General features: G+C 32.5%; 1 protein-coding gene and 2 long non-coding RNA genes across 5 annotated transcripts; 2 read left to right on the forward strand and 1 right to left on the reverse strand.

Annotated features, from left to right (window-relative positions):
* The first annotated feature begins 1,085 nt into the window (after positions 1–1,085).
* On the forward strand, positions 1,086–4,537 carry LOC146730910 (uncharacterized). Its single transcript, XR_014927393.1, has 2 exons — positions 1,086–1,238; positions 2,725–4,537. It is a non-coding gene; the product is annotated as an uncharacterized LOC146730910 (long non-coding RNA).
* A 461-nt stretch (positions 4,538–4,998) lies between these two features.
* LOC102809356 (uncharacterized) lies at positions 4,999–22,291 on the reverse strand. Of its 3 annotated transcripts, XM_085493509.1 has the most exons (7): positions 22,234–22,291; positions 18,802–18,968; positions 10,666–10,717; positions 7,752–7,889; positions 7,351–7,557; positions 5,960–6,226; positions 4,999–5,324 (listed from the first exon to the last, which is right to left on the reverse strand). In XM_085493509.1, exons 2-7 carry the CDS (start codon positions 18,889–18,891, stop codon positions 5,128–5,130), a joined length of 951 nt encoding a protein of 316 aa, XP_085349635.1. In that variant the 5' UTR covers positions 18,892–18,968; positions 22,234–22,291; the 3' UTR covers positions 4,999–5,127. The 3 variants fall into 3 exon arrangements, with proteins under 3 accessions (XP_085349635.1, XP_006812415.1, XP_085349636.1); XM_006812352.3 differs by lacking the exon at positions 10,666–10,717 and having other exon boundaries at positions 22,234–22,285; XM_085493510.1 differs by lacking the exon at positions 22,234–22,291 and having other exon boundaries at positions 18,802–19,603.
* Positions 9,729–15,634, forward strand: LOC146730911 (uncharacterized). The gene is made up of 2 exons (XR_014927387.1): positions 9,729–9,925; positions 15,464–15,634. It is a non-coding gene; the product is annotated as an uncharacterized LOC146730911 (long non-coding RNA).
* Positions 22,292–24,707: the final 2,416 nt, after the last annotated feature.

Genomic DNA, 24,707 nt, shown 5'->3' on the forward strand with positions numbered 1-24,707 from the left:
ACGGATATTTTATAGCTTAGTACATCATAAAATGTCATATGACGTATAGCTAGCTATATAATCAATGCTCTGTTCCGGCCCTTTCCCACCAACTCTGCAATCTTGGGTATTGCTATAAAGCGAGCCTAACACTTGCACTACTTTTGGCCACGATTTTGTCGTGGCAAGTCGTGCCATTTTGGGGCACGAACTGGGAGACTCTCGCACTGTTCACGAGTTTGTCAGTCAACAAATATCTATATTAGCATCCATTAGTGTGATTGATAACAAGATTTTTTTGTCGAACATACATTTCCTAAATTATCTAAATATCATACGGCCTCTATTTTTTTTTAATTCCTCTGAAGACAAAATTATTGATGGATAATGATTAATTTGGTTGATGGGAACGTATTTATTCAGGAATATAATATAATAGTATAGTGAAATTGTATATAACATATTAAACTACAGGTGCCTGATTGTGACCGTGTCATGTCGGAAAAGGGGTTTTATGTCGTATTTTTTTTAGTATTCTAATAAAACAAAAAAGAAGTGAATTTGTCAAGTCATCAGTTTAACTTCAATTTCAATCATTTCTACGCACCGCAAACATTTATTGCCACTACCCTACTTGGATTCACTGTATGGTACTGAAGGGTACCAAGAGGTCACTGAATTTTATGATTCAAATTGTTCTTATTGAACAGTTGAATGGGTTGTATACAAACCAAAATTTCAGCTCTGTATTATTTGAATTACCATTCAAAGCAACACTCCCCTCAACATTGAGGGATTTTCAATATCAGATTCTCCATAGATTATAAATTTTATAAATACAAAAAAAAGGTCGCATCCTAGTGGGAATGAGATCATGTACTTTTGACATTTTGGTTGAACGCAGGCATTGCTTATTGGCTTGTCTGCGCAGTGCTTCTAAACCACGTAATTAACTGTTACAGTAGCTTAATACACAAAGTCAGGTAAAGTTACTTATTGATAGATTAGCTAAAGGAAATTACTGACATATTTTGGCATTACACTACAAATCAGTTATGGATACTCGCTAAATAGGTGTAGAATGTCATCACCAATGCTCTGCAATTTCCGTTCGTTTGGACGAATGTTATAGGATTGCACATTGCTGTGTAGAGTCATTGTGAATAAGGAGCTCTTCTCATCAGTACGTGAGGTAGGCTGATATATAATTATCACCAAACACGACGAAGTGAAGTAAAAACACATTGCCGATAAATAAGGTAAGGTTCATTCATTCATTACCGGAATTTCAGTCATTGACATTTGATTTTATTGTTTGCCAACTACGTTGTGGTTATCGCTTATAGTTAGTTAACAATCAATATTACATAATTTGATGCGTAGTTCGTGTGTTCCTTCTTGTGGTACATTTATCCAATTAAATGTCCGGGCGCATAGCTCTCATTATATATCAATTAAAATAATCATAGTGCATATATAACGTGTTAACTCTAGTCATATTGTTATTTACATTCCTTGTATTTGCGAGATACTGGGTTCGGCAGTTCGTTCATGAATATAAAAAAACACATAAATATATACTGAACATTTCTGAAATCTTAAACATATTCACTTTATTAAAACTGCGAATTTTATATGAAAAGAATGTAAATGAACAGAACTATTGATTAATGACACAAGATTTGTTCTTGTTTTTGAGTCGTAGATTTGAGAATTAATCTCCACTCGGATAATCCGAAGCAATCTTTATAATGAAACAAGAGATTACTTACATTCGGGGAACACACGATACTACAAGCTTACTTTCTGAATTAATCTACGTGTTTAAGGCCATTCCACTAGTTGAATGTAAAGGGTTTCTAGTGCTGTCCTATAAAAATAAAACTTTGCTTGAAGGGTTACATACTAGTTTCTAAGAACCAAGGTAGACACAGGCTAACATTTATTGTAGTACTCGTATGCCTCATGAGTACGTTTTCACTGTTTGGATATAATTTCTGATAATATGTTTTTGACAAAAAAATCACTTCTTGGTGGATAACCATAATTATTAATTAAATACTTTTTATATCACTAATAAGGGAATTTTTCTAAAAATGGTATGATGCATGATAATCGAGTTATAAATAGTTGTTCGAAACGTGACTTATGTTAATCATTGTTCATACAATTGCCTTTCTAGGGCGTTATTTAATAGTGCATAGCACTGTGTATTATTAGATAACAATGATTTTTCTCAAAATACCTTACACGTAATGAAAATAATATAACACCACATTCGCTATCTAGAGTGTTACAGACGGGCCTGGGTTAACTAGTGTCAGCTTTTCATCAGCTTTCAATAAACATGTCACTCCAATCCAATCCAATGAATGAATGAATGATGAATGAATGATGGATGGATGAATGAATGAATGAATGAATGAATGAATGAATGAATGAATGAATGAATGAATGAATGAATGAATGAATGAACGAACGAAAGGACAAATAAACGAATGAATGAATGAATGAATGAATGTTACAGTCCTAAACTGTGTTTACTGCAACGAATGGTTAATATGTTAAAATATATTCATTAGAAATCCCATCAATAAAAATACAATCGAAAGCACAAATTTTGCCTTTAATATTATACCATCATTGTTTTGGTTTAGCTTATGTTTACTAGAATTATTATTCTATTCATAACCAAGTTTAAGTTTGTACGTCCATGGATGATTCATGTGTGTTATTTTTTCACAGAAAGGGGCACGGAAAGATGAGTCAGAAATCCAGCCTAATGCCTGTGTTGTTATTTTTCCTCGTAATGACGGAAACTTACTCAGCACGTAATCGCGAGCGTACCGTGTGCAGCAGGCATGCCGCCGAGCGCAAGATGGACGAAAAAATGTATTATCCTGTATTTGGTAAGAAAGATGGGTCGAACATGGAACAAGCGTCACTGGAGGTAAAAATCGATAAACCAATACGACAAAACATGAATTCCATGGGGAATTTGTTTACAAAAATTGCCTTCCTAAGCAAAACGGTGGACAAATCAAGAGCTACCAGTACAGCTTGGCCATCGAGCTCTAGCCAACATACGGAATCCACACCACGATATAATGCCAAACAGCTAAGCGAGGACGAACTACTTGCCGCTATTCTACGGTCTCTGTTACAGACGAAAGACTAGAGGCTATTTTACGGTCCTTGTCACGGACGAAAGGCTAGATACATGAACAATGGTAACGATTCATTCAATGTATGGCTTCTTTATTATTATTATTATTATTATTATTATTATTATTATTATTATTATTATTATTATACATCTGTCACCGTAACGCCATAAGATACAGCGTGCCGTAATTTTGCGGTATTTTACGGGGTATTTTCATTCTACCATATTAGGAAATGCGAATTCCAAATATGGAATGATTACGCGTATATAATAATAAAAACAACATGGCCACCAGGCTTCGACCGGACTCCATACAAAGACGTTCGCTGATTCTGTTCTAAACTTTTTAGATTTCGGCATTCCCATGATGTATTCTTGGTAGGAAAAGATGTATAATAATAAGGTTATTACGAAGATACCTCAAAGTATGCACTCAGACAGTACGCTGTCGCATCGAGTTCCGCTGCGCGTCGGTCGATACTGCCGCTGTACTGTTTTCGCGCATACTTTGAGGTATCTTTGTAATAACCTTATATTATTATTATTATTATTATTATTACTGATTTAAGATCTGTATTTTCTATAGTTTTTTTAACTTCGACATTGGTTTATTTCTACTATTTTTCAGTGCATATACTTCATTTATTTTGATGTTGTTGATACAGTATTCTTACTTCTTATAAAGTTACGCAGCCCCATGCGACGTACATACAATGCTTCTAACACATCGAACAATATACGTGGCTTTATTTAACATATACGTTGTTCAATAGCATCCGTTATGTCAATTTAACCCTGTCATTATTTATCGTTATTATGATTAGCTACAAAATGTTGAATGTCTAAATAAAAATCAATACAGTATATTAACAAATTGTGACTATTATGTGGCAATTCTTATTAAAAAGTAATTTGTAATCTTGTCGAATCGCGTAACAATTGTCTATCAAATGTCAAATTAATTAGATAAAAATTGATATGCATCATTGCTCTCTGTCTTATCAATTTTGAATATACTTGATCAACTGTTTTTGTTTAAGTAAACACATTTAACATAGGTTTATTGATGTTTTGCCCAGCATGATAGTTTTGGGTGCATGTTTAGGGTAGATATTATAAACATATATTACAGAAATTTGATAAATAGATTGTTTACTAATTGTATTTTAGTAGCGACTTTTCAAGGCTTTAACCATGAGACATCCATGGTTATCACGTGATCGTATCAACGACCACAGCGATTAGCTGGTAGCATGTTTACTTTACTGCCACATGTTTACTGTCACGTCTTAGAGTTTGTAACACTTTGGAAGAGAATGAGAGAACTTAACAGCGAGAGGTTACCTCAGCTGACTGTTTGGACGAATAAAGCTGTAATGAACTCAATGTGCATTCCTTTGGATCTGATCTGGTATATGTACGTGTAAGTGTTATTATCTATGTGAATCACAGTTCCCCGAACACAAAACAAGTGTTCACTACATAGTATATACGAATATGCGAATATTCCACAACTTGGTGCTTGACATAACACTATTTTCTGAGGGTGATGTCATTACCATTTGATCATGCTTGGAATTACGTTATATTCCCATACATACCATAATGCTTACTCACAAGTCTCCATACTTTTCACTCAATTTTTTTAACTGCAACAGTGTGCTCTCAATTAAAACAGTGTGTTTTAATGAAAAATATGAAAGTGCTCCCAAGATTTAGAGTGTAGTATTTATTTATTATGATGTCAAACCTTCGCAACCCATTATTATTATTATTATTATTATTATTATTATTATTATTATTATTATTATTATTATTATTATTATTATTATTATTATTTTATATTTCTGACAATGTTTTATTAAATAGTATATTACTGATCGATATTTCATATCCAAAAATTACCAATTGAAAGAACAGCTTGAAATTCAATCATTGCTTCTAGCAACCTAGTCTAGCTATTCGGTATTTTCTAATTAGTATTATATATATTCATTTTTTCTCAATCGAGCTAATCCAAATCTGTTGCCGTCGTCGCTCCAAGTTTTTTCGATGCGAAATCCTCCTTTCTTCATTGTGTCTGCAAACTGTTTCCAGTTCCATTTCAAACTCATATGCTCTAACTCGTGGCAATAAAACAACTCCCCTGCTTCAAAATTGAGCATTAAATCCAAATCATCTGCAACGAAAGCAGTTGTTATTTAGTTAGATAAGTGTTAACCTTGTGAATGTGGAAATGCGTTTTCTGTACTGAGAGTGGTTAACTGCGATCAGTCAAACTTGTGTTAATGATTGAAACAGAAGTTGTGTTCATACAGTAGTTTACTTTGAAGTAAATATCTTATCGCAGAACATAATAAAATTGAACGTTATTTAGATTACACATCCGTAATAACAATATGGGAATTAAAACTGACTGCTAATTAGGTTAAAAACATAAACAATAAAATGATGGTAATCATCTACAATGGAAATTTAAAATCAATATTACTGTAAAATACTTTATTTTGGCTGAAAAGGCTTTTTGGGTGTTATGTATGGAATTTATTTTCACTGAATTTTGATGAGTTGAATGTAAAATATAGGAAAAAGGGTATATTCGCTGGTATATTCGTATATTTTTATTTCACTGAATCCTCCCTTCAGCGAAAATAGCGAAAATAAATTCCAAGCGGAAAAAGTATTTTACAATAGTTTAAGCACATATTTTGATCAACTGTGAACATATTTTAGATAGTATAAAGGCACTCAATTGTTGCCCCATGTACACAAGCACATTATCAATGGTTGTACAGTTACTTGACGGTTACTCACCCACATGAACTTGATGTTGACAAGTACTTTCGAGAGCGTGTTGAACATACTGCGGGTTTTCAACAATACCATTCTTATCGTCACTTGCAACGTAATTTGTGTACATAACAAAGTTTTCATGTTTAAAATCCGCTCCGAATTCTCGATTCAGTCTGGTCAGGACATTAAAGTTGAATGGTGCCCATGTTTGAAAATGCTTGTACATGGTGACTACTTTGTCTTTGTCTTGCGTGATGTCAATACCAATCAATAGTCTGTCATTTTCCCCTATAAATTAAATCAATCATATTTACACTGTAATAAAACAAATTATATCAATTGCCATCGATTAACCAAACACACAACAAAAGCAAGAAACCAGTTCTTTCAGGTGGGGAGGGTTATGTAATATGTGCGATGCTGGTATATGAGTTAACATATGATTGTTAGCTTGTCATTAAATGTTCATTCAGACTTTCTAGTATATGGAAAACACCTCGATTAATGTGATCATCATGAACAATGATATAACTGTCAACAAACCTCAAGTAACGGAGCACTGGGGGCTACGGGATCTGATCACAAAGTGCAAGCATCATTTTCATTCTCGTGATGCATGTATTTTAGTTGTACTGCTGAATTAATTGTCATGATTATGTTGTTGATCATGAACTGTCCAAAGCTAGATAGTAAGAGGTATCTACAAATCATACATGGTAAGAATGCCACACCTGTATAGCTCTGTACATGTAACGAGACGTTTTCCTGGTGCAATTATATTAGATGATAGATTTGTTGACGTCAGAAAACATTTATTAAACGTAGCGTCGGGCTTAGGCACTTTTTTACGCCAATTTAACAACATAATCGTGTTAGTTGTATACATAGTGGAAATCAACGCATAGGTTGTCTACAATGTCTACAAGTTCAAAATATTCACATTTAACAAAACCTGGAAACTATACCCACGTCATTATTACTGAATACTGATAATGATTTAAATATACGTCGTTAAAAAAATATTTAAATATTCGGCAATTGATTTTAATCTCCAATGTTGACAATTTAAAATATACGCAATATAATGTTGACAGTATGTGAAATATACAGTCAAAAGATAATGGTGATTTGCTGGTCCAGGATTGGACACTTTCTGTGTCATAGTTAACATTGTAGTTTGATTCACTAAAAACGGTTTCGTCTCATATAAAAATGTTATTAACTAGGTGACACGTGATTGGCGGGCTCGATAAACAAGGTGTCTGAAACTAGTTGTCTTCACTTCTCAAAAGATTTGCTGGTTGACAAAAGTCATATAATATTGGGTAGACGCATGTTTGTAAACACGTGCACGCTAACGACGTTTGACGCATGCGTAGGTGACGAGTGCCCCGGTTAAACATTCCACTTACCCATTATCGTGTTAATGTGCGCCAAGATTGACTTCAAATTCTTCATTGACATATTACTTATACTACTTCCAAGCCAAATGATAAGTTTATTCTGGTTAATATCCTTTATATAGTTTAAGCCATCAATGTAATCCCCGGCGAATGGCTTTACTTCCAATCCAACGTTGAAACGCTGCACCAATGTTTTCACACTGTTTTCCATGAAATCTACAAAACAACGTAATAATTACGAATGTCGATATGTAACACAGTATTTTGTGTAAATTTTGGCAATTTAACCACAAACAGGAAATTATATGTGCCAATCACACGAAGACTCGATTCGATTCGATAACGTTTTCGTAACATTAGGATTGCCTTCTTTACATTCGACATGAAAACGCAGTATTCGAATGTTTTACCTTTAGCTTGATCTATTGGAATAAATGTCACTGTTGTGTTTCTTTTTAACAAGGCGGACAATAAAAGTGTTGTCTTGGTAGAGCTGCCAGCACCGAGTTCACATAAAACAACATCATCTGATTCCGATACAATTTCATCTGTAATAAAAGCGACAGCACAAAGTATTTGATTATGCATGAAAATTTGCTCTAGAATAAGAGTTTGTAGTATTCCCTCGAAAATAAAATATTGCCTTCTTACGATAAGAATGTGCAATTACTTTGTTTTAGTGGGTATTTGCATGTGTGTGTGTGTGTGTGTGTGTGTGTGTGTGTGTGTGTGTGTGTGTGTGTGTGTGTGTGTGTGTGTGTGTGTGTGTGTGTGTGTGTGTGTGTGTGTGTGATATCAACGTCGAGACGATTTTCATTTAACTTACTAAGTGGCCCTCATTATTTTTATTTATAATAATATTTATTCGAATTTAAGTCAGGTTTGATTAGCTTAGTTTTAGTAAAGGGGAAAGGTATGGTAATATAATTATTGTAACATACCTAACCCATTTACTAAACCTAAGCTTTGCTAACATTATCTGTTATCTCACGAGATATTAAAATTGTATTTAATTAAACTTGAATTAAAACGCAATTCTATGTAGAATTGCAACCCTATATAGGGACGCGTTTTATTCGACTTCATATCACGTCACCCCCACTGAAATCCGACAATGAAGAGCAGTAAAATTCCACGCGACTTTTACGTGGTTGTTGGAGTAAACATATAACATCCGAAACATATAATGACATAGTCTCCGTCTCCGCAACACGTATGTCTACTTCCATACATATATGTAAAATTAATATTAGTTCAGGCGTTGCGTCGCGCTCTGTAGTTCCCAGCATATTTTCCAACACTAATTATGCCATTGGGTAACAATACTGTACACTGACAACCAAAGAAAAGACATCATTGGATATGTTACGCTACCCCGGCGTACACCTGACTTGGACATGTAGAATTCTCTGCTCAATTTTAGGAAGATTCCCAACGTCACCGCATATCGCGAATAATTAATAGCAATGAATATAACATTTTCCAATCTATTGTTTTCAACTTTGTACATGATGATCGTAATATTCTGCCAATATCATCATTGTGTTTAGGTTTATATGACACACATGTACCACGGCTCGTCAACCTGCTGCTCTGTTATTAAGGTACACATAAATATAAGCTTTACAATTTATTTACTAATCGATTTTGGTGATTCTTTCTATACTTTCATTTACGACTGTTTTTTTTTTTAAATTCCAATTGCTAAAATCTGTTATGTAGGACAACGACGCTGTATATCCAGATCTTCTTTCATTATCACTTAATAAATTTACCAGTATTTGCAAGAATTTCTGTTTCAAATGCATTTAGCTCATGGCAGGGAATGAAGGAGTACTGCAAACGATTGAACGCCATTAAATTGTGATTTAACGTAATTAGCATTCCCTTTGCTTGCTTTTACTCACATGGGCTAAGATATGTATCCCATTAATTGTAATTCGACCTTAGATTCATTTAGAATTATAATTCTCATCACTACAATGTTAAAATCAAATGAATTTCAACTGACATCGTTAAAAAACATATATTGGTGATGAACTTTATAGTAACAAAATTCCTAAATTTAGTATTTATATTCCAATAATGTATTCCAATGAACTTAAGATAGAGGAAACTACATAATCTGTTACCATTCCGTTGCATATTCCGCGCTATGCTAGATCGTGTTATCACGCAATAAACGGCAGCGCGACGTCTGTTAGGAGTTCAAAAGACCCTTACGTTCAAAAGTCTCCCCTGTATATTTTTTATATCTTAATTACTCACTAATTTATGACTCTTACATTCATATTTTAGCAGGAAGTTGTTTAACTTTATATTATCAACAGATACTGTTGGCGTTTCCTAATTTTAGCGAGACTATTTATTATTAATAATACTTTTTCGTCGGAAACCCCGTTCTACTTCTTCAAACGTGCGAAAAAACCCGTCGATAATTGACTACTAGCCTGAGGAGTATGAAAATGGCATCATGGGAAAACTTTAAATTTGTCTACCGGAAATCAATGGCCGTTCTGTTGCTGTTGAACCGTCCCGCGAATCTTCCACATAGATTGCTATTTTACATCGCTGCGACTAAAAGGTGGGTAGTTATTGCATTCAATTTGTTAACAAACATGTACAAATACTAAATAATGGGAGGTGGGTGTTTCATGATTGTAATCGCTTCGTGGACAGTTGACGCTGGTTCCAGTGCCAGAGACAGAGTGCTCGTTTACTAGTGCAGTGATGTGATGATGTGAGCTGCAGTCCGGGTGCTATGAATTGGGAGATACAATGTAATCAGCAATCATAGCTAGCATATAAATTGTTCATGTTGCTTCTAAAATATGCCCGTACTATTCGAAAATATTGGGTACGTTCAGTGAAGTGAGTGACTCAGGCCGACAAACAGCTCGTCGCAGTTTAGTCGGTCGCCACTTATCCTGATCATGGAGGTAAAAAACATCCGTGTCTTGATAGACAGTCTGCATGTCTCCAGTGTTTTTGTAATTTTGGTAATGTGTTTTGAGAAATCTGATTTTTTGAAAATATGCCTGTGCGTCGTACAGCTTCGAACACGAAAATTAGAAGCAGACTGGCAACGCAAGCCCCATCAAGTCATTCCATGTGTGCCTCCAATTGATCGAATGTACAATGATACGCATTATTAACTTGTCGAGATAAATTGATACACTGAAATACCCCTACCCAAAGGAGGGCAAATATGTTTGAGTTACAAACTTTGAGTTACTAACAAGTCTTATCATAATTTAAAGGTCACTGTGACCCTATTCAAAATTATTTAATTTGTACCCCATAAAAGTATATACTGAACATTACCATATGTTTTGTGTTGTTGATGTAACATTTTCTGTCTGCATTTGGTCAAGATCTAAAGAAAAAATATGTTTACTATGAATTTATTATTTTATTCTGTTTTAAAAAGAATGAGAACCTGTTTGTAAATTTTATATGATAAATTTAATTTGGGAAAAAACACAAACTGTACACACTTTATTCTTTTATCCAAGATTTTGTATGATCATATTATTATAATTTATACTATTTTGAAGTAGTGTTTTTGAGTGAACTTAAAAAACATTTTTTAGAGAAATTGAGAAAAAATACAGCAAAGGAAACACAGGCGTACACTACTGTACACTATTATGTAACACATATTTACAACAGCATAGTATACAAAACAGAAAATGTTGTATTTAAGTTAAACAACTCTCACATGTTGTGCATCTCCATGCCTGTCATAAAAGTGGTATCTCCCAACTGCCCGCGAAACATGTATCTAAACACCAAAGGCGCGGCCTTTGATCTGATTGAGTTTTGTCTAAACAATCATGTACATTTCATGATTGACCTGACCACTTTTATCAAAGGTTCTAACCGGCAAATCTGCACGTCTGTGTTTCCGTTACTGATTTATCTGCATGATTGGTTGGAACTCCATTGACAATCCCTTTTCACAATGTTTGGTCCAGCATAGTGGTTACAAGTGTACGAACAGTCATATCTCTGCCATTTCTATGCCAGTCTTCTCCAAACTGGGTATGATTAGTGTACTTATGGGTCCGGTGCTGACATCATATAGTGTGTGTGCTAATTTGCATATTTGTAAATTGTAATCCTTATGGATGAAGTCATATCTCTGGCATGGCTGATATTCTTCAAACTTAGCATGATTAATGTAATTATTGATCCGGTGGTGACAATATATATTGTGTGTGCTAATTTGCATATCTGAATATTATTTGCATATATTAATGTTTGTGGACGAAATCGTATCTGGTGTTTCTATGTTGATCTTCTCCAAACTTGGTATGGTTAGTGTACTTATGGTTCCGGTTCTGACAACATATTGTGTGTGTGCTAATTTGCATACGTTTGCATATATTAATGCTTATAGACCAAATTGTGTCTGGCATTTCTATGCTGACTTTTGACTGTCACGCTTATTTTTAAAACTGTTGCTCTCAATTTACAAATTCTCTCCATTCACACTAAATCTTTTCAGTGTTTAACTTTAATTGCAAGAACAAAGAGTTCAAAAATTTCTAGCAACTACATACAGATTTGTTCAGTGTAATCAACCAGATTCAAAAATAGCATACACTGCCTTATAGTCACTGTAATAGCAGTGTAAGGTACCCAAAGTTGTAACTGAATGATTCCAATTTTCCATGAACAGTTTGGGAATCAACCATCTCTGATGGTTTTTTTTGTTTTATTTACATATGAAGACATTTGAACAAAGTGATTTATTGAACTTAACACACAAAATCACCATTACCTGTAAATAGCATTTTATTTATTTGGAAACTGTACATGTATAACGAACCGGATGCAACACATACATGTGCGGTCAGAAGGGATTTAAATTTTGAGCAGTCTGTATGAAAAGGGGGGATGAAGTTTAGCATCGCTGTCGACTTTGTCAAGCGGAGCTTATCATATAAGTGATTGTCCGTCTTCGTCCGTCCGTCGTCCTTGTCAATGTTTTACTTTTTCTACTTCTTCTTGAAAACTACAAGCCTGAATGCTTTTATACTTGGTGTATATGTACCTTGGGTAGATCTCTCTCAGATTTGTTCATTTTGTATTGATATCTTCAATTTTCTAATTTTGGGGAATATTTTTGCCATTTTCGGTAAAAAGTGATATTTTCGACTTCTTGTTAAAAACCACAAGTCCAATTGCTTTGATATTACATATATAGGTACTACATGTGGACCTCTTTCAGATTTGTTCATTTTGTAATGATATCTTTAATTCTTTAATTTTGGTGAATATTTTTGTCATTTTTGGTAAAAAGTGATATTTTCGGCTTCTTGTTAAAAACCACAAGTCTAATTGCTTTGATATTACATATATAGGTACTACATGTGGACCACTCTCAAATTTGTTCATTTCATGATGACACTTCAATTCTCTAATTTTGATGAATATTTTTATCATTTTTAGTAAAAGTGATATTTTCGACTTCTTGTTAAAAACCACAATCATATATGTTGAAAAATTATATTTTTGAATTCTCACTTATTACTACAACTGCTAACAATATTGTATAATTTTATCTTACCACTTTGTTGTAAATTCATATTTTACCCCATTTATGCATTTTATCATTTTTTTTCGGACTATGTTTTTAGTCCCCCGTCCAGAGTCATATCTCAGAATCCCTTGGACCGATTCCATTCATTCTTTGTATGCGCCTAGTACTTTATGTGGGACATATGCACATGCAGTGGTTTAGCGATTCGATTCAAAATGGCCGACTGGCAGCCATCTTGTTTTTTGAAAATGTTGTATTTTGAACATGCTTTGTCAGTTTTCATTCAAACTTGGTACATAGATTATACATGTTAGGATACATGTCCATGACGATTTATTTCACAATTGGATCAAAGATGGCCAACTGGCAGCCATCTTGTTTTTTTAAAATGTTGTATTTTAGACATGCTTTGTCAGTTTTCATTCAAATTTAGTACATAGATCATACATGTTAGGATACATGTCCCTGGCCGTCCGTGAGTTCCTGAGTCTGTCTGTCCATCCATCCGTCTGTGTGTCTGTCCGTCCGTGTGTCCCTCTGTCCAGAGTCATATTTCAGAATCCTGTGGACTGATCCCGTTCATTCTTTGCATGTGCCTAGTACCTTATGTGGGGCATATGCACATGCCGTGGTTTCGTGATTCGATTCAAAATGGCTGACTGGCAGCCATCTTGTTTTCTGAAAATGTTGTATTTTGGACATGCTTTGTCAGTTGTCATTCAAACTTGGTACATAGATTATACATATTAGAATACATGTCCATGACGATTTATTTCGCAATTGGATCAAAGATTGTCGACTGGCAGGCATCTTTTTTTTTATGCGGTATCTTGGACGTGCTCTGTCAGTTTTCATTCAAATTTTGCACATACATGTACATGTACTTTATACATGTTAGGATGCATGTCATTGACAATTTGTTTTCAAAATCTGGTAAAGGATGGCCGATTGACAGCCATCTGACTTTTTGGCCTTACTACTATATTTCCACAATTTATGTACCATTTTTATTCGTATTTGGCATACATCATACATATCAAGTGTGTTTCATGATCAGATCAAAGATGGCCGAATAACAACTGTTTTTATTTTTGGCCATATTACTACTACACGAAACACGTGTTTTGATGTAAATAAACAATCTGTTGTATACTCCACTTGGAACTCAAGTTTCAAGGACACGCTCGCGACAACCCCTCCGCTTTAATATGACGAGCACAAGGAGAACTTTGAAAAATTTAACAGGGACTGTTTCATTTTCAATGACTTGTTTTTAATTGTAATGTTATCATATTATTTCGTAGTCATTTTATTTTATACCCTATTTATGCATTTCTTTATTGTGTTCTCGTCATTTTTGCAGTGGATTGTTCAATTGTATGTTAAATTTTATATCTATATGCTGTGCATGAAAAACCATTTATGAATGTACTGTTTTAAATGAATAAATAACAAATTACAATTTCAAATTTTGACCTCAAAACAAATCGATTTGTCCATAGTGTCAGCGATTATTTCCCCCAACACATTCACTTCCCTATCCAACCACATCTGGTGCTACTGGTAACTTCACTGTCCCTTACATGTGTTTAACCATTACACAGCATAATTTTCAATACGCCACTATTAAACATCTGAACTCTGCCCCCCCCAACCCTAAAAAGCATGGGCAGTAGAAGCATTTTCAAACAAGAGCTGAAGAAAATGCTTCTCAGTGAATTATATTTATCTATGTACATAGAGCATATTCATTTTAAAAGTATGCCAATTTGAATACTCTTATTAAATAATTTTAATATCATTCATTCATTGTTATGATTGATTATACTATTTACTGGTTGATCTCATTTATTTAATTCATTACTTTTGTTTGTTTGTTTACTGTGACTTTTATGACGACTTAATTTTTTTATTTAATATTAAGGGCCATGGACTAGACTAGTCCATGTGGACTATTTCCTTGGTCCCCACCAGTATTATACAATTTTGTCTCGTACATGAACATGTAAATATTTTGTTTGTATACTGGTGAAATAAATAAATATAAATCGAGAACCAGTGATCATATTCAGACAAAACTCGGCAATTGGATAGTATGGGACAAACGATGGTTTTGTTACAAGTCTGTTCATATTTAATCAGGAAAATTTGCATTATAATGAATTCTTCTGGTGCTAATATCCTAAAACAAAATCGTCACATACAACCCAGAACACTGAAAAATATATTTCTAATAATCGGATGAAATCACAGATAATTTAAGGCACTTATATAAGATCTAACTAGTTGTTGGTGTCAATCTGTGCATAATTAATTCACTTTAACTTATAACTTTTTTGTATGAATAAATTCTTGTTCCAGTTGTACCTTGATAACTAATCTTAATATTTAAGTAGTAGATATGCAGTAACCGTATGTCAACAAGCTATTCTGATATCTGCATTAGGAGCATATATATTGCATGTTTTATATTATATATTTACTTCTCAAGAAAGCTGGCACAAAATAAAATGTTGTAGTATATTTCTGTACGGTTTAAATTAAGGTTTATTGTACATTTCTTTTTATTCACAGGATAAATGCAGTACACCAATTAACTAAGGAGTTGTAATGAAGACCGGATTGGTGGAAATTTGTCAGGTCCTGACCCTCCTGAACCTTGCATACATGCTACCTGATATTATTGTTTTGTTTTGCAAATGTGTGTTTAATATTAACTTGAATAAATGATTTTCTCAAATGATACATTTTAGGTGTTTGTTTTGTTTCCCAGTCTACTTCACGAATAGTTCAATAATTTATAAAACATGATGTTCAAAAGTGCCCTCAATAAATGTCTACTAATATTAATTAGAAATAAATGGAAGTTCAAAAGTATCCTATTTACGTTCAAAAGTATACTCGTAATGTCGTAATGTTATGTATTAGAAGATTTCAATAAATGTCTACTAATATTAATTAGAAATAAATGGAAGTTCAAAAGTATCCTATTTACGTTCAAAAGTGTACTCGTATTATCGTAATGTTATGTATTAGAAGATGTCAATAAATGTCTACTAATATTAATTAGAAATAAATGGAAGTTCAAAAGTATCCTATTTACGTTCAAAAGTATACTCGTAATGTCGTAATGTTATTTATTAGAAGATTTCAATAAATGTCTACTAATATTAATTAGAAATAAATGGAAGTTCAAAAGTATCCTGTTTACGTTCAAAAGTGTACTCGTAATATCGTAATGTTATGTATTAGAAGATTTGAATAAATGTCTACTAATATTAGAAATAAATGGAAGTTCAAAAGTATCCTATTTACGTTCAAAAGTATACTCGTAATATCGCAATGTTATGTATTAGAAGATTTCAATAAATGTCTACTAATATTAATTAGAAATAAATGGAAGTTCAAAAGTATCCTATTTACGTTCAAAGGTGTACTCGTAATATCGTAATGTTATGTATTAGAAGATTTCAATAAATGTCTACTAATATTAATTAGAAATAAATGGAAGTTCAAAAGTATCCTATTTACGTTCAAAAGTGCACTCGTAATATTATGTATTAGAAGATTTCAATAAATGTCTACTAATATTAATTAGAAATAAATGGAAGTTCAAAAGTGTCCTATTTACGTTCAAAAGTATACTCGTGATATCTTACAGTTGTGTAATAGAAGATTTCAATAAGTGTCTACTAATATTAATTAGAAATAAATGGAAGTTCAAAAGTATCCTATTTACGTTCAAAAGTGTACTCGTATTATCGTAATGTTATGTATTAGAAGATGTCAATAAATGTCCACTAATATTAATTAGAAATAAATGGAAGTTCAAAAGTATCCTATTTACGTTCAAAAGTATACTCGTAATGTCGTAATGTTATGTATTAGAAGATTTCAATAAATGTCTACTAATATTAATTAGAAATAAATGGAAGTTCAAAAGTATCCTATTTACGTTCAAAAGTGTACTCGTAATATCGTAATGTTATGTATTAGAAGATTTCAATAAATGTCTACTAATATTAATTAGAAATAAATGGAAGTTCAAAAGTATCCTGTTTACGTTCAAAAGTGTACTCGTAATATCGTAATGTTATGTATTAGAAGATTTCAATAAATGTCTACTAATATTAATTAGAAATAAATGGAAGTTCAAAAGTATCCTATTTACGTTCAAAAGTATACTCGTAATATCGTAATGTTATGTAATAGAAGATTTCAATAAATGTCTACTAATATTAATTAGAAATAAATGGAAGTTCAAAAGTATCCTATTTACGTTCAAAAGTATACTCGTAATATCTTACAGTTGTGTAATAGAAGATTTCAATAAATGTCTACTAATATTAATTAGAAATAAATGGAAGTTAAAAAGTATCCTATTTACGTTCAAAAGTATACTCGTGATATCTTACAGTTGTGTAATAGAAGATTTCAATAAATGTCTACTAATATTAATTAGAAATAAATGGAAGTTCAAAAGTATCCTATTTACGTTCAAAAGTGTACTCGTATTATCGTAATGTTATGTATTAGAAGATGTCAATAAATGTCTACTAATATTAATTAGAAATAAATGGAAGTTCAAAAGTATCCTATTTACGTTCAAAAGTATACTCGTAATGTCGTAATGTTATGTATTAGAAGATTTCAATAAATGTCTACTAATATTAATTAGAAATAAATGGAAGTTCAAAAGTATCCTATTTACGTTCAAAAGTGTACTCGTAATATCGTAATGTTATGTATTAGAAGATTTCAATAAATGTCTACTAAAATTAATTAGAAATAAATGGAAGTTCAAAAGTATCCGATTTACGTTCAAAAGTGTACTCGTAATATCGTACAGTTGTGTAATAGAAGATTTCAATAACTGTCTACTAATATTAGTCATAAATAAGGTTACATTGAAATTCTTATTTTTCAACGAAGTTAAAAAGCATCATTTTTTTGGCGTTCTAAAACCTCGTAATATCGAACGTTTAACAAATCTTAGAATGGGTATTGAGACCAGAAATAAAAATCTTTTACTGAAGCTCAAAAAATTACAGTTGTACCAAATATGTCAAAACTCAAGATTGTTCTAGTTAGCTCATTGATATACTTAAAATAAAATATTCAGATATGTTTTTCATGCATAGTTTATCTCTAGAAAATGGGTGAAACATTTATAATTCACCATTTTTCATGAAATTAAACAATCATTAGTATTCTAATATGCATATTCAGATAATTACCACTAGTAGTATGGATGCAGACTGCATCTATGTATGTGCCTATCATATTTCGTCCAAATCTGTCGAGTTGTTGAGATAATCCATATTTAGTAATGTGCAAATAAGGCAATTTACATATGCAAATTATCTCTAAATGTAGGGGCTATAGAAATGATGCCAATGTATATCCCTACCAAATTTAGTTCAAATCTGTTCAGTGTTGATGAATGAATCCAAACTTAGTGAAAAAATGCAAATATGCTAATTTGCATATGTAAATTACCCAATAGTAATAATGCCTGCAAATAACATCAATGAGCACCCGTATCAAATTTGGTTCAAATCCGTTGAGTTTTCATGAGATAATCCCAATTTACTAAAGAATGAATATGTAAATTGTCTAATTTACATAGTTAACATTAACTGATTTTGTATAAGTATTCATATTTCTTTTCAAATGTCTTCAAATTTCATTTATCTTCCTTTTAGACAACCTCAGAAAGTGAAGTTTATGTGTAAAAAGCCTGCATTTGTGGTGAGCAGGCAGTAACATGAATTAAATATGCTATCAGACAGTACCTATGCAGTACCACCTAAGCTTCTCTTCATTGGGACATGGGACCCTTTGAACGCAAGGACCCTTTGAACTCCTAACAGACGTCCTTGTTTCCCTTCCCCAATACTTCTCAAACTTACCGGCTTTTTGCTGCAGAATGCTCTTTTCCGTTCTATAAAGATGATAGTAAGGATTTTCCATAGCAATCTTGTCAAACAGTATTGATCCATATGTGTCGTATAAATACCAATGTGGTACAAACTTTGGTGTAGATAACAATCCTTCTTTTATTATTGTCTCCATTATACTGAATTAAAAAACACAAAGACGTACATGGCATACCGGAAAAAACGGAAACGCTATTTTCATTTGCTGTATACTGCAACAAGTTTGAACATTGTCACTCTTCGTTCAAATTATCAGACCAAAGTTTTTCTAGAGAATGGCAAGCCTTTTTCATTTTGTTTGCTTTTTTAATTATTTCATCATTATGTTCACATTTTTATTTTATCATTATTTTTTTCATTTTGTTAGCATTTTTAAAATATTCCATCATTTTGTTCACATATTATATTATTTTATCATTATGTTCACATTGTTTTTTTCATTTTGTTAGCATTTTTACGTTTTTTAATCATTGTGTTCACATTTTTATATTATTTTATTATTATGTTCACATTTTTTGAAAATTTGTTAGCATTTTAACAATATTTCATCATTATGGTCACATTTTTATCGTTATTTTATAATTATGTTTTTATTTTTTCTTCATTTCATCATTATGTTCACATTATTTCCTAATTTTGTTAGCAATTTTACATTATTTCATCATTTTGTTCACATTTATATATTATATTGTCATTATGTTAGCATTATTTGACATGTTTATTTGTTTAATTATGATAATTTATGCATGGTGAACAAACTCCCTAGATTAGTGTAGGCGCGAGTACATGTGAGTAGTTGTCATGGGTTTGAAACTACGTGTTTGTGGTATAAATATATCTTGTATTTATATATCAATGAACTAATACAGCATAAACATAAGCTTTTAATATTTTGTCTACTGACAATTATTTATAGCGAATTTACTAAAACAGAAGCTAATTATAATAGATAGGTTAGGGGGTATTATACACACACGCAGCAGGGAATATGTCGTCTACGCCAGGTCTTGTGTTGTCTCCTTTGGCAAAAGTGGCCAAAATTAGGGAAGTATGTCAATATTTGCGCGATGCAAGTTTGTTGTTACAGCAAGCTGTTCCAGCGACGAATACACTCTCCGCACGGAGACATTAACATTAACATTTTTCAATTATTTCATCATTATGTTCACATTTTATTTTATTTTATCATTTTTTTATCATTTTTTAATTATTTCATCAATATGTTCACATTTGTATATTATTACACCATTTTCTTAGCATTTTTACATTATTTCATCATTATGTTGACATTTTATATGCAATATTTCTGTGAGTACCCTTCAGATGGGCAATCTAGCGATTCGATTTTTCTAGAACCTCTTGAGGATTTGCAAAATTCGACCCCCCCCCCCCTGCAGAGTCTAATTTGGGAAAGGCATCGTGCAAAAATAAAATATAAATAAAATGCTATCCATGCATGAGACCATGTCGATCGGGAACTTGCTTATGAGGTGAGATCAGTGCCAACAAACATTTCATTCTTTTTTTTTATTTTATTAGCTTTTTCTTAATTATTTCGACATGTTCACATTTTTATTTTATTTTATCATTTTTTTTTCATTTGTTTACCATTTTACATTATTCCATTATTGTGTTCACATTTGTATTATTTTATCATTATTTTGCTCATTGTGTTTTTATTTTATCGTTAAGTTCACATTTTTATATTATTTTATCATTATGTTCACTTTATTTTTCATTTTGTTAAAATATTTACATTATTCCATCATTATGTTAGCATTTTCATGTTATTTCATCCTTATTGAATCATTATGCTTTCGTTTTGTTAGCATTTTTACATTATTTCATCATTGTGGCAAACAACTAAAAAAAAGAGACAAGTTGTGAAACGCGTTTTTCAGATTCCTACAAATCAGGGCAAAAATTCCAGCTCAGCAGCGAAACAGCGACGGTCTTACAGTTATATGACAATTTCGGTTTCAAATATCCTGGCTTAGTGTTCAAGGTTCTTCGTGTAATTAGGTATTTGTATGCAAGGGATTTTTCCACACAAAAACGCCGACTTCGGCCAAATTTTGTTATCGGTTGGCTTAATATAACTCCCAACGGATCGTATTTTTGTGAAAGATTGGTAGATTTGTAAGAATCTGAAAAACGCGTTTCACAACTTGTCTCGTATTTAGTTTTGTGCCGCATTCAAGATGGCGGTCCCCATAGTAAATATCGCATTTATTTTATTAGCACGTGTGCGCCAGCTGATTGTGTTAAAGCAAGCTGTTTCAGCGACCGATGCTGAAACAGTGTCACGATCGCCGATGCCGGTTGAAATCAATTCCGGTCATAATGTTCAAGTTGGTTCAAATGGCAGCTCCTCGTCTCGTCGGGTGACTTCACTGGTGCATATACTCTCCGCACGGCGTTCTCAAGACATCGGAGATTAATTGAGTCGGTGACGTCAGACCTGAATACGTAGCTTTAATTTAATACGAGAACAGGTAAAACTTCAAAATTAGAGAAGAATTTGAATCTAAAGGGTTACTCTTCTGTGCAATATGGAAACTGGCTTTTGACGTCACTAAATAAACCAAAAAAAAATATTTTATATTTTTCACAAGCACATTATGATTGAGCAATGAATAACACCAATCAGACAGTCATTATTCAAAATGGACTTTTTTTTTTTACTTTTCTGTAATCTGTCTCTTTTGATTGATCTGTCGTCATATGTTAAAGGTATTATCTACGGCTTTATAGCAAAAGACAAATCATAATATTCATATTATGCGCAATATTATAATCAATTTGACAATTTGATTTCAAATTTGACATCATTTTTTTCGAAAAAAAATTCGAACATGAACTTTCAAGAAGCAGTTTTCTAATTCGTCATCTTGCAGAATTGCTATAAGCAAATTAAAATGACAAGTTATAAATTTGACCTTCTGAACATATACATCTGTTTCACAAATACCATAATGTGATTCTTACAATTGCCTACATTGCCGTAGATGTATATTGGTTAACGGACATACCCTTGTTTAATAGATATTTATTTATTTATAGCGATTGTAAATGAAACATCTATTGAAATATATTCAAATGTTACCAAAATATGTTGTTCATGTCTACGTATGATTCATGCTGTGCTATACAATTAATACAAGAAGACTTGCTTCATTCAAATGTATGACCTTAATTCGTTAAGGAAAATAAGCAATGCCACAAAACGACTGCAAATGATATCTAAAAATACCACGTGGATGTCTCTCCAATAAAGGCTATGGTAATAGATGGGATATGTAATGCTCAACAAAACACACTTTCTCTGCCATTTACAAAAAATCGTTTCCTTGACTAATAACTTGTTTTAAATAACCGGAAAAACGTATAAAATAGTTAACTTACATCTGGATTGAGAGAGTGATACTTCTTTGTCTGATAATCTGTGGTATAACTGGCCGGGTCGTGGTTCTCCCATTTAAATCCTGTATTTATATTTTTAGTTCCAGTAGAAAATATGGGTATTAATGTTAAATAACAGAAAATGCCCGGATGTGGGTGACGTACTGTAATGAAAAAACAATTTTTTGATGTTGTTTATTAAATGAAATATTTTTCATATCCATTTGCTATTATGTACTTATTACGAGTTATTGCGCATATGAACGGCAAAGAACTATACTTTTCAGGTTCATGTAGCATTGCAATAAGAAACAGCAGCACAAAATATACATCATCGACAACTTTCTGCATTCATAACATTAATTACCGCATCTGTCTATAATTATCTGCGCTTTACCGCCACGTCATACTAGTATGACTCATTAAATATCGGCACGTGCCGAGTTTCGGTCCGAATCTCAATAGATGGAAACTAAAATAAACTAACCTAAGGGGGCATCGGCTTGTATTTAGTGTATAAAAACAGACAAGGGATTAAGGCTCTAGCAAATCTAATGTATGTAATATCTTTGTATCTAGCTTTCAGAAGCTTGATGTTGTAACACTCAAATTTTCATTATCATCGGCAACTACATGGTATAGCTATTATGTTATTAGCCCCCACCCAGACAAAGGAGGGAGGGGCTTGTAGTTTCGCCTTCGTCAGTCCGTCAATCCTTCCGGCGTGATTTATCGGAGATGACTGGACCGATTTTTTTGAAACTTGGTAGAAAGACATAGTTGTCAACCATACATGTGCACATCAATTATTTTCCGATTCAATAAAATATGGCCGACTTGCGGCCACTTTAATGCCAAAATTCAGTCAAATTTGGTTATTGTGTGTCCATCATCATTTCTCGGAGATGGCTTGACCGATTTTGTTGAGACTTGTTAAAAAGACAAAGGGACAACCCATATAGATGCACGTTGTTTTACTTTTTTGAAATGATCAAATATGGCCGACTGGCAGCCATTTTGATTGTTAATTATGGCTTTTGTCTGTCTATTGGTATTTCTCAGAGATGCCTTGACTGATTTCAATGATAATAGGTACAAAGACACAGTGAGGAGGTACACATATTCACATGAATTTATTTCCTGATTTGATCAAATATGGCTGCCTGACGGCCATTTTGAATGTCAAAATCCTATGAAATCCATTTTTTGGGTGTGTTCATCATCATTTCTCGGAGATGCCTGGACTGATTTTGCTGAAACTTGGTACAGAGACAGAGACAGACAGAGTGACCACGTGTACAGATGCACATTGATTTATTTTTTCAAGGAATCAATTAATGAGCTCATTTGCATATTTAATTATTAATTTGAATTCTTGTTATTATTTTGTTGACTGATAGTCCAAATCAGACCAAACTTGGTAAAGACTTGATTTGTCAATATACGATTTGTGATATGCAATATTGAGTAATCAATTTAATTAACGAGCTCATTTGCATATTTAATAAATTTTGATTTTTTTTTTTCTTAATATATTGTGAACTAATTGTCCGAATGAGACCAAAGTTGGTATAGACTTACTTTATCTGTCAATATTCGATGTGTGCTATACCATGTTGAGTTTCAACTTAATTAACAAGCTTATTTGCATATTTAATAGATTTTGATTTTTTCCTTAACTAATTGTCCGAATGAGACCAAACTTGGTATAGTCTTACTTGTTCTGTCAATATAAAAAGCTAATTTGAATATTTAATTAGTTTTGAATTTTTGTGAATATCTTGTGAACTAATAGTTCATGTATTTGCTATTTAATATTGACTCAATTGAATTTCCATATTCAATTGATTGTGATTTTTTGTTGAAATTGATGCAAATTCTACAAAACTTAATAGAGATGTCCTAGCTGTTAACTTTGAGTAACATACTTTTGATTTTCAACGTAATCTTCCTACCCGATTTTATACATATACATTCAAACTTTATAATTCATAGCCAACTATAATCAGATCTGACAAGTGGGGGCTGTGTCATCTTCAGATGACTTGTTTTCTAAGGGAACGCCCTTAACATATGCGCGTACATTGTAAATCTCAGTGTTTTAATTTACGACACTTATTTGTCCCCAATAGAAAATCACTTTATGTGTTTTATATTTAAACACATTAAATGTTTTTCTTGAAATCGCAAATGAGTATTTTACAACACTGCAGTTTTAAAATAACACTTTAGAAATAATCTGCATGATCTGTAAATATTGGAAGCACTTTCATTTTGTTTTCATTGAAACACATCGTTTTAATTGAAAACACACTGTTGTAATTAAAGACATGTGTATTATATAATAAAACACTTGTATTCGCCATCAAAACAGTAGTGTTTTAGTATTTTTAGAAATACTTATAGATGAAAATAAAGCACATTGTAAACACACATAAATACACTTTTTCAAAATGAAACACTGAGTGTTTTACGGT

Source organism: Saccoglossus kowalevskii, chromosome 19 (assembly GCF_978046115.1).
Source record: "Saccoglossus kowalevskii chromosome 19, keSacKowa6.1, whole genome shotgun sequence".
NCBI lineage: Eukaryota > Metazoa > Hemichordata > Enteropneusta > Harrimaniidae > Saccoglossus > Saccoglossus kowalevskii.

Coding starts and splice junctions, on each gene's coding strand:
- LOC102809356 (XM_006812352.3), bottom strand. CDS start 18,964: ATGGAGACAATAATAAAAGAAGGATTGTTATCTACACCAAAGTTTGTA. Junction 7,558..7,751: donor TCCAATAGATCAAGCTAAAG/GTAAAACATTCG, acceptor GTTGTTTTGTAG/ATTTCATGGAAAACAGTGTG. Junction 5,325..5,959: donor TCAACATCAAGTTCATGTGG/GTGAGTAACCGT, acceptor CTTTCGTTGCAG/ATGATTTGGATTTAATGCTC.